Source organism: Capricornis sumatraensis, chromosome 20 (assembly GCF_032405125.1).
Source record: "Capricornis sumatraensis isolate serow.1 chromosome 20, serow.2, whole genome shotgun sequence".
Lineage (NCBI taxonomy): Eukaryota > Metazoa > Chordata > Mammalia > Artiodactyla > Bovidae > Capricornis > Capricornis sumatraensis.
Genome location: NC_091088.1, coordinates 70,159,279 through 70,170,636, shown reverse-complemented (window position 1 = coordinate 70,170,636; position 11,358 = coordinate 70,159,279). Strand labels below are relative to the sequence as shown.

The 11,358-nt window shown below is 46.2% G+C and overlaps 1 protein-coding gene across 1 annotated transcript; it reads left to right on the top strand.

Annotated features, from left to right (window-relative positions):
- The first annotated feature begins 7,454 nt into the window (after positions 1-7,454).
- On the top strand, positions 7,455-10,859 carry LOC138097111 (zinc finger protein 211-like). Its single transcript, XM_068993351.1, has 2 exons — positions 7,455-7,488; positions 9,469-10,859. Exons 1-2 carry the CDS (start codon positions 7,455-7,457, stop codon positions 10,857-10,859), a joined length of 1,425 nt encoding a protein of 474 aa, XP_068849452.1.
- Positions 10,860-11,358: the final 499 nt, after the last annotated feature.

The following is an 11,358-nucleotide window of genomic DNA, read 5'->3' as shown; positions in this document are numbered from 1 at the left end:
GGCTTCATGAGCTGGACTAGTAGGTACATGGTCCTTACCCTATGCAGGCACAAGCAACAGACTCTCACCCAGATTTTCCCATGAGGCCAGAGCCTCAGGTACTATCCTGATCCGAGTAAGCGCCTTTGTCTTCTTTATTGTCTCTCTTCCATTTCGACTCTTTGCAATACACTGATTGTGAATCCAAAGCAGTGGCTGATGGACATCACTGAGCTAACAGCATCATGTTTCCCTGCTTTCAACACCTTTCTGTTCACTAGCAGTGACACTCCTGTCTCTAAGTTCTTCCTTGATCTCTGCATGAGGGGGAAAAAAGTTCCCTAATCTAGCTTACCAGCTATAACTATACTCATTTCTTCTGTTAGGTCAATTATCAATTTGTATTTTTAACTTTTTAAATTACATAATTACCCGTGCAAATTATTCTGCTAGAATTACTGATATAATGGTAGATTAAAAAAACTCTTGTTAAGTGAGCAAACAACAACTCTATACCCAAATTACAAATTACTTTTTAAGAAACAAACACATAACATATATATATTATGTGTATACATATACACACACATACACACAGGCAAACCCAGATAGATGCATCTATGTGTACACAGAATTTTTAAAAAGTTACCATTGCATAAACATTTTTTTCCACAAGATACAATAATTAGATTTTTCACTTGGTTAAACAAGAAACAACAGGTTCTAAGCAGAGTGATCCGTGTTAAAACCAAGACTTGATCTGTATCATAACTGCAGTTACACCCTTCCCCAGAAATGTAATCATACAGCGTTAGCAATGAATTTTCTGGTCAGTACCAATGGGATCATCTGTCACGTGGACCTTCTCCATTCCTCAAAGGAAGATGTGGTAACCTCTCTAAAAAGAACTTTTCTCCAAAGGGAGATAACATCTGAAATAATTCCTTTTCCTATTTATGACTTTTTTTAATTTATTTTTTTATTGAAGGATAATTGCTTTACAGAATCTTGTTGCTTTCTGTCAGACCTCAACCTGAATCAGTCATCAGTTCAGTTCAGTCGCTCAGTCATGTCTGACTCTTTGCGACCCCATGAATTGCAGCACGCCAGGCCTCCCTGTCCATCACCAACTCCCGGAGTTCACTCAGACGCACATCCATTGAGTCAGTGATGCCATCCAGCCATCTCATCCTCTGTCGTCCCCTTCTCCTCCTGCCTCCAATCCCTCCCAGCACCAGAGTCTTTTAGGTATACATATATCCCTTTGAACATCCCTTTTGAACTTCACTCCCATCACTCTGCCATCCCAACTCTCTAGGCAGATATGGAGCCCCTTTGTTTCTTAGCCAAATGGCAAATTCCCCTTGGCTATCTATTTCACATATGCTACACATGGACATCACCAGATAGTCAACACTGAAATCAGATATTCTTTGCAGCCAAAGATGGAGAAGCTCTATACAGTCAGCAAAAACAAGACAGGGAGCTAACTGTGGCTAAGATCATGAACTCCTTATTGCCAAATTCAGACTTAAATTGAAGAAAGTAGGGAAAACCATTAGACCATTTAAGTATGACCTACATCAATCCCTTATGATTATACAGTGGAAGTGAGAAATAGCTTTAAGGGACTAGATCTAATAGAGTGCCTGATGAACTGTGGACGGAGGTTCCTGACATTGTACAGAAGACAGGGATCAAGACCATCCCCAAGGAAAAGAAGTGCAAAAAAGCAAAATGGCTGTCTGAGGAGGCCTTACAGATAGCTGTGAAAAGAAGGGAAGCAAAAAGCAAAGGAGAAAAGGAAAGATATAAGCATTTGAATTCAGAGTTCCAAAGAACAGCAAGAAGAGATAAGAAAGCCTTCTTCAAAGATCAATGCAAAGAAATAGAGGAAAAGAACAGAATGGGAAAGACTAGAGATCTCTTCAAGAAAATTAGAAATACATTTCATGAAAAGATGGGTTCGATAAAGGAGAGAAATGGTATGGACCTAACAGAAGCAGAAGATATTAAGAACAGGTGGCAAGAATACACAGAAGAACTGTACAAAAAAAGATCTTCATGACCCAGATAATCACGACGGTGTGATCACTCATCTAGAGCCAGACATCCTGGAATGTGAAGTCAAGTGGGCGTTAGAAAGCATCACTATGAACAAAGCTAGTGGAGGTGATGGAATTCCAGTGGAGCTATTTCAAATCCTGAAAGATGATGTTGTGAAAGTGCTGCACTCAATATGCCAGCACATTTGGAAAACTCAGCAGTGGCCACAGGACTGGAAAAGGTCAGTTTTCATTCCAATCCCAAAGAAAGGCAATGCCAAAGAATGCTCAAACTACCAAACAATTGCACTCATCTCACACGCTAGTAAAGTAATGCTCAAAAATCTCCAAGCCAGGCTTCAGCAATACGTGAACCGTGAACTCCCTGATGTTCAAGCTGGTTTTAGAAAAAGCAGAGGAAACCGAGCTCAAATTGCCAACATCCACTGGATCATGGAAAAAGCAAGAGAGTTCCAGAAAAACATCTATTTCTGCTTTATTGACTATGCCAAAGCCTTTGACTATGTGGATCACAATCAACTGTGGAAAATTCTGAGAGATGGGAATACCAGAGCACCTGACTTGCCCCTTGAGAAATCTGTATGCAGGCCAGGAAGAAACAGTGAGAACTGGACATGGAACAACAGACTGGTTCCAAATAGGAAAAGGATTACGTCAAGGCTGTATATTGTCACCCTGCTTATTTAACTTATATGCAGAGTACATCATGAGAAACGCTGGGGTGGAAGAAGCACAAGCTGGTATCAAGATTGCTGGGAGAAATATCAATAATCTCAGATATGCAGATGACACCACCCTTATGGTAGAAAGTGAGGAGGAACTAAAAAAGTCTCTTGATGAAAGTGAAAGAGGAGAGTGAAAAAGTTGGCTTAAAGCTCAACATTCAGAAAACGAAGATCATGGCATCTGGTCCCATCACTTCATGGGAAATAGATGGGGAAACAGTGGAAATAATGTCAGACTTTATTTCTTTGGGCTCCAAAATCACTGCAGATGGTGACTGCAGCCATGAAATTAAAAGATGCTTACTCCTTGGAAGGAAAGTTATGACCAACCTAGATAACATATTGAAAAGCAGAGACATTACTTTGCCAACAAGGGTCTGTCTAGTCAAGGCTATGGTTTTTCCAGTAGTCATGTATGGATGTGAGAGTTGGGCTGTGAAGAAAGCTGAGCCCCGAAAAATTGATGCTTTTGAACTGTAGTGTTGGAGAAGACTCTTGAGGGTCCCTTGGACTGCAAGGAGATCCAACCAGTCCATCCTAAAGGAGATTAGTCCTGGTGTTCATTGGAAGGACTGATGCTGAAGCTGAAACTTCAATACTTTGGTCACTTCATGCGAAGAGGTGACTCATTTGGGAAAGTCTCTGATGCTGGGAGGGATTGGGGGCAGGAGGAGAAGGGGACGACAGAGGATGAGATGGCTGAATGGCATCACTGTCTCAATGCACATTAGTTTGGGTAAACTCCGGGAGCTGGTGATGGAAAGGGAGGCGTGGTGTGCTGCGATTCATGGGGTCACAAAGAGTCGGACATGACTGAACGACTGAACTGAACTGAATGTAAGTTTCCTTGTTATTCATTTCGTCCATCTCACCATCTCCTCCCCTCTCCCCATGTCCACAAGTTTTATGATGTCTTCGTGCTGCCTTAAAGAAACCTTTCTGTTTCTGTGGCACTTTGGAGCTTCTCTGAACTTGCTTGACTGACACTGTCAGAGTCATGAATCATTCAGTAAAGCCATTTAGAAATTTTATTTATTTATTTTTGGGTCCACTGGTTCTTCCTTGCTGTGCCTAGGCTTTCTTTGGTTTAGTTGCTGCAGGGCAGCAGGGGGATGGGGGGTGGTCTAACACTCTAGTTGTGGGGTGAGGGCTGCTTATTGTAGTGGCTTCTTTTGTTATGGTGCACAGGCCCTACGTTGGAAGTCTTCAGTAGCTACTGTACAGGGGCTCAGCTGCCCCCGGCATGTGGAATCTTATCAGACCAGCAATGGAACCCATGTCCCCTGCCCTGGGAGGTGGATTCTTGACCATTGCACCACCAGGGAAGTCCAAATCATTTAGATTTGTAACACATACTCAGTTGAATTTTGTTTTTCAACAACTTTCTATTTTTTGGATGTACAGACAGTAGTACTCCTTAGTAAACAATAGCAAAGGTGATATTTCATGAGAAACTGGCAACTGTATATTAAAAAAAGAATGCGCGTGTACAAAAGATTTGCATTTCTTAAGATACAGTAATTTCATGTTTAATGGATAAAACGATGTTTCTGAGTTCAGCACAGTCACTGACTAAGAGGAAGGCGAGGCCCAGATCCCACGACGTCCATCTTTGTCAGAGCGGCCCAATATGCCTCTTCTATCTTGTCTCCTGTCTTGACTCTGGCACAGAGTCGGACACGACTGAGCGATTGAACTGAACTGAACTGATCTTGTCTCCTATGGTACAGGTGATTGTTTTCCTTTAAAGTCCCAGACAAAACTGACTGAAGTTCACAAAAATGACTTAAACGCCTCAGTCTGAGTACATTTAAGGGACAGTATGATCGTGTATCATCACTGTCATCTATCAGGGCATGTTCACTACAGCTGCATGGAATCTAAATTATTATCCAAACACTTCGGAGATCAATAGCTTTGAAGGCTTTCTAAATGCTCTTCGAATTCCTCAGAAATTGTCCTTAGCCCCTTGCAGAGGAAGCGAAGCTTCTAGCCTACCTGGAAGAACAGGGAGGTCAGCTTTGAGCAGCCTAGAGGATTGCCTGACCCTGGGAGGTTCGCGCAGAATCTCTCAGGCTGCAGGCCTTCGCCTGCCGGAACTCCATTATCCAGAGCGCTAAGCGTTGAGCGGCAGCGGAGCCCACCCAATGAACGTCCCGAATTTCGACATTTCCGGGGGTGGGCTCACTGGGGGAAGGCGGGACTTACTGTGTTTTCATAGCGCTTCTTTGAGCGGTTTTCGAGGGCCGAAGGGTCGGGGTGGAGGTGACAGAGAAGGCGCGAGAAGACGCTTTGTCCCCAAGGACCGGAGGCGGTCCTACAGTCGGCACATCGCTACCTGCACGGCGGCCTGGAGACGCGGCTGCCGGGTCCTTCCGGGACGCTCGGCTGGCCCCTCTCCGCCCACCGAGTCCGATGGCGGTGGCGGCGGCGGCGGCGGCGGCGCTGAGGGACACTCCTCAGGTAAGCGCTGATCAGTCCGGCCCTCCTCGGCTTCATCCTAACAGACGCTAAAGCCCCGAGCGCCTGCTCACGTGCCCCCAGCTCAGACCCGGGTATCCAGGACGGGGATGCGGTGGTGGGCGGGGCCTTCTGTTTGACCGACAGCACGGTGGCGCGGGCGGAGGGATGCGCAGGCGCAGAGATGTGGCGGTCCAACTGAGGCAGGAGAATTCGTGGAAACTGGGCAGTGGCACCCCACTCCAGTACCCTTGCCTGGAAAATCCCGTGGACGGAGGAGTCAGGTAGACTGCAGTCCATGGGGTCGCTAAGAGTCGGACACGACTGAGCGACTTCACTTTCACTTTTCACTTTCATACATTGGAGAAGGAAATGGCCACCCACTCCAGTGTTCTTGCCTGGAGAATCCCAGGGACGGGGGAGCCTGGTGGGCTGCCGTCTATGGGGTCGCACAGAGTCGGACACGACTGAAGCAACTTAGCAGCAGCAGGGGTCCATCTGATGGCTGCAGGGAACAGTGTGGGTATGCTGTCCCATCTGCAGCGGCAGACTGAGTTGTACCTTCCTTCTTGAGGCCTTTGAAGCCATGGAAAATTAAAAAAAAAATTTTTTTTAAATTGGAGGATAATTACTTTACAGAATTTTGTTGTTTTCTATCAAACCTCAGCATGAATCAGCCATAGGTGTACACCTGATATGAAGAACTGGCTCATTTGAAAAGACCCCAATGCTGGGAAGGATTGAAAGCGGGAGAAGGGGACGACAGAGGATGAGATGGTTGGATGGCATCACCGGCTCAATGGACATGAGTTTGAGTAAACTCCGGGAGTTGGTGATGGACAGGGAAGCCTGGCGTGCTGCAGTCCATGGGGTCGCAAAGAGTCGGATACAACTGAGCGACTGAACTGAATTGAACTGATACATATATCCGGTCCCCTTTGAACCTCCTCCCCATCCCACCTCTCCAGGTTGATACGGAGCCCCTGTTTGAGTTTCCTGAGTCATACAGCAAATTTGGAGCCATGGAAAATTGTGAGGCAAAGAAAAGTGACATAAGTTAGGTTTGCAAAATCACCAGAGTCGGTTCAATGAAAGAACTAATCGTAGGGATGCTGAGGACACTGAAGCAGATGGAGTTTGGGGTTTTTTCCCAAGGACGCACAATTGCTGAGAGTGAATAGAGGTTAGACACTCGTGGAACCTGGTTCAGATGCCCCCAGGTGTGTAGGGAAGGTCTCAGTCCCTGGAAAATTGCCAGGATCACATCCCTCTAAAACCTACCACTTCCCACAGGTTTCCATGGCTGCAGAGGTGCTTTTGGAATCTAATCGGGTAAGTGGAGATTACCCTCACTAGTTGCAACCCTGTGTTAGTCACTCAGTCGTGTTTGCAAACCCATGGACTATAGCCTGCCAGGCTCCTCTGTCCATGGAATTCTCCAGGCAAGAATACTGGAGGGGATGCCATTCTCTTCTCCAGGGGCTCTTCCTGACCTGGGGATCGAACCCAAGTCTCCTGCATCAGAGGCAGATTCTTTACCGTCTGAGCCACCAGGGAAGCCTTCTAATTTTCTCCAAATTTGAGTTGTTATGAAACATGTCACCTGGCATTTTCCCAGCCCTTGGGTGTGCAGACCTTGGAGAATCCTAGCTCAGTCCTGAGTCCAGTCTAAGCATTATATGAAAGGGCTCCCGTTTCAGGCCACCAATAGAAAGAGTTGTGGAAGCTTGTCACAAAAACAGGAAGTGCTTGGAGGTGAGGCTAAGCTGGTTCAGGGAGTTGCAGGTCTCCTTCCTTCCTGGCGAGAATAAACTGGCTGTGGGGAGCAGCAGTCAGACCTGGAATGTCTGTGAAGTGGGCATCTATTCTGGAGGCGGTGGGAGGGGTGGATCAGATGAGGGAGGCGATTTCCTCTGGGTCTTTACAGGCTCCACTGGATGCAGAGTGGACAGCGGCGTGAACAGAGCGGTTAGTGGGAGAGTGAGGAGAGCAGACAGCTATGGCAGCAAGGTCGGGAATCTCTTCTGAGCTCCTAGGAGGAAGATGGAGGTGGGGTAGATGTGCGAGGAGGTGGATTGTGGGTCTTCAGGAGTGAGGCAGTTGATGGTCTCATCTGTCTGTATCCTGGCAGGGCAGTGTGACCTTTGAGGATGTGGCTGTGTACTTCTCCTGGGAGGAATGGGCTCTCCTTGATGAGGCTCAGAGATGCCTGTACCACGACGTGATGCTGGAGAACTTTGCACTTACATCCTCACTGGGTAAGCTCTTCTACCCGGCCCTGTGCCCTGGGCCAAGCTCTGTGCTTCTCTTTTCTCCGGGGGCAGGTGTGTCCCTAGTTGCCTGGATTTGTGCTGTGTTTACAAGGGCTGGGCTGAGTGCTCGCCGCCTCCTCATCTGTGTCAGCACAGCACCTACTGCCCCAAAGCCTCCTAGGGAAGAGTTTGGTATCACTGTTGTTTTGTCAGCCTAATGGACCCCCATGCCTTGCCCTCTGCCTCGCTGGGTGACTCTCTAGCACCCTAGCACCCTAGTATAGCACCCTTCTTTCCTATAGCCCACATTTGTTTCTGACTGTGCTGGAAGTGTAGGCACTTACATAGTCACTGCTTACACAAATGTTATTGACAGACCCTTAGTTAAGGTTCTTTTTGCTTTATTTCACTTGGAACATGTATACAAAACATTTACCAGTTTCTTTTTTTTTGGCCACACTGCTGCTTTCAAAATCTTAGTTCCCCAACTACAGCATGAACCCATGCCTTGGCCACTGGACCACCAGGGAATTCCCACAGATATTTAATTTGTATACTCTTCATTTGCTGAATTCATTTATTCTAGAAGTTTTGTGGTGCAATCTTCACAGTTTCGTGAGCTGTGGATCCCTTTCGTCTTTTTTCTTAAGGCTCCGTGTAGAACTTCCGATACTACAATGAATACTAGTGGTAGAAGCTGGCATCATTTTCTTGTTTCTGATGTTGGAGTATTGCTGACATTTGGAGGACAGACTCCTTATTGCCCATGCTGACTCCTAGAAGCTATTCTTGGAACATGTACAAGGTCCCCACCCCAAGGGCTCAGAGGTAGGGAGTGGAAGGATGACTACTGTGACCATGATAAGAGCTGAAAGGGACACAATTAAAGCAGTTGGGCATGGCGGAAGAGTTGCATTAGACTAACTCTACTGGTGTCGTCGTCCAGAAGGGAAGTCAGATTCCTGGTTCTTACCACTGTGCTATCTTCCCTTCAGCCACGACCTTAGGAATCTTTTGTTAATAGTTAATAGGTTTCTGGTGGTCTCCTGTGTGCTGAGTTGTCTGGGCCTGTTTTGGCTACTGACTTGTCCTGTCATTCCCTTATGATTTTGGTTCTCTTGGGTACATGCAGATCTTCAGGTGGGGCACAGGAAAAGTCCTCTGAGCTTCACAGGATGGATATGACTCCATTCTCAACAAGGTGGGCTCAGAGCAGACCTGACCCAGATGAATGAAAGTTGACAGAGGACATGACTTCAGGTGTTGGTTGAAATCATACCAGGAACCTATCCTGTTTTACTTCTGTATTGGTGCCATTGCCAGGAGCCACACCTCACTCCTTTCCCTTCTCAATTCTTGACACTGTGCTGACTTGTCATTTCTATTAGTCATTTCTACTCTGATTCCAGCTGAGAGCTACTCTCCACTTCTCCACACTTCTTACCTCACTCATTCCTCACACTGTTTCCTACTCAGACATTGCCATGTTCTAAAGGGTGCGGGTATTTAATAGTCCTTAAATACTGTTACCTTTGTTTCAGTCAGATTTTTCTGGGACTGGACTGGACTTCTGCACAGCATCACATGTCATCAGCAGATATAATCCTGCTAAAATCTATTGACAGATCTTCCTCAGTGGTCCAGTGGTTAAGACTCTGTGGTTGCACTGCAGAGGGCACTGTTTCAATCCCTGTTTGGGGAACTCTCATCCCACATGCCAAGTGGCATGGCTGCAAAAAAAGAAAAGCTGCTGACAGAAAAATAAGTTACAGCACAAACGTTTCCTCATGTCCTGTGCCCAGTGAGACCCGCACCATTCCGTGAACTTAGGGACCCAGTGGTACACAGCAATTGCTTCCTGAAGATGAGATTTCCTGAAAGCAGTTTCATGAACTGATCCTTTGATGTGCTGAGTTACATTTGTGATGGTTTTGCCTCTTCTCAATAAGGTTAACATGTACTTCACCATCACTTCTTTAATTTCAGGCTGTTGGCACGGAGTAGAAGATAAGGAAGCACCTTCTGAACAGAGCATTTGTATAGGAGTGTCACAGATCAGGACTCTCGAGGCAGATTCGTCTCCCCAGAAGGGCCAGCCCTTTGAGATGTGTGGCCCAGTCTCGAGAGATATTTTGCACTTTCCTGAGCACCAAGAAACACATCTGGGGCAGAAACCATACACATGTGGAAATCGATTCTATATCTCTGCTAACCTTCAGCAATACCAGGGGCAACACATTGGAGAAATACCCATCAGAAGTGCTGTGGACACAGCCTTGATTATAAACAGCTGCACAACCCATGTGTCTCGGAAACCCACTGTCTATGGGGAGACTGGGAATGACTTCTTTGTCAATGTGGGATTTTTCCATCAACAGGTCATTCACACTGAGGAGAAGCCAAACAATAGTAATGCGTGTGAAGCTGTCTCTCACAATGGAAAAAGGCATGAGAACTGGGAAGAAGGCAACAAAGCCTTCCACTGCACAGATACACTTGTTGAGGACCAACGAGTCCTCACTAGAGAAGGGCTTTATGAGTGCAGCAAATGTGGAAAAGCCTGTACTCGAAGATGTAACCTCATTCAGCACCAGAAAGTCCACACTGGAGAAAGGCCTTATGAATGCCATGAATGTGGAAAATTGTTTACCTACCTCTCCAGCTTCATTATACACCAGAGAGTTCACAGTGGAGAAAGACCTTATGAATGCAGCGAATGTGGGAAATCGTTTAGCCAAAGCTATAGCCTCAACAGCCATAGGAAAGTTCACACAGGAGAAAAACCTTATGAGTGCAGGGAATGTGGGAAGTCTTTTAGTCAAAGATCTAATCTCATTCAGCATCAGAGAGTTCACACTGGAGAAAGGCCTTATGAGTGCAGTGAATGTGGGAAATCTTTTAGCCAAAACTTTAGCCTCATTTACCACCGGAGAGTTCACACTGGAGAACGGCCTCATCAGTGCAGTGAATGTGGAAAATCCTTTAGCCGAAGCTCTAGCCTCATTCACCACAGAAGACTTCATACTGGAGAGAGGCCTTATGAGTGCAGTAAATGCGGGAAATCCTTTAAGCAAAGCTCCAGCTTTAGCTCACATCGGAAAGTCCACACAGGAGAAAGGCCTTATGAGTGTGGGGACTGCGGAAAATCATTTAGCCATAGCTCCAACCTCAAGAATCACTGGAGGGTTCACACTGGAGAAAGGCCTGTTGAGTGCAGTGAATGTGGGAAATCATTTAGCTGTAAATCTAACCTTGTTAAACACCTGAGAGTTCACACTGGAGAAAGGCCTTATGAGTGTGGGGAATGTGGAAAATCGTTTAGCCAAAGTTCCAGCCTCATTCAGCACCAGAGAGTTCACATTCGAAAAAGGTCCTGAGTGCAGTGAATGTTGGAAAAAACTTCTCAGCTAGAAATATGACCTCATTCAACCCCAGAGATGTCACACCAGTGAAAGGCCTTAGATATGCTGGGATGTGCAGTTTCCTTCTAGTATATTTACACTGGAGAAGTTGTGACTGAGCCATCTAATGCATCTGAAAATCTACACTGGGGAGATTCCCCTTAAGTTCCAGGTATGTAGGAATCTTTAAGAAGCTGTGCTTTACTTTATTAGGGGCTTTCCTTGTGGCTCAATTACCTGCCAGGCCCTTTCCAGCTTTACGTCACTGCCAGTTTCATTTCTATCACCGGGCAGGTTCACACAGTGTGGAAATTACCTCCCAGCATGCTCAGGGAAGCTGACTTCGGTCCCATCCCTTTCTGTGGAGGGAAGTAATGAGTAGTCTTAGCTCTTATGGCATCCTCATTCCTTTCTCATTTCGAAACTAGGGCATGAACCTCACTCAATTTGGGCCCACTGGACCCAGTTTCAGTTC

Excerpts from the sequence above, each read along its gene's own strand:
- LOC138097111 (XM_068993351.1), top strand. The coding sequence starts at position 7,455 with ATGCTGGAGAACTTTGCACTTACATCCTCACTGG. Across the intron at positions 7,489-9,468 it reads TGCACTTACATCCTCACTGG|GCTGTTGGCACGGAGTAGAA; the intron begins GTAAGCTCTTCT and ends CTTTAATTTCAG.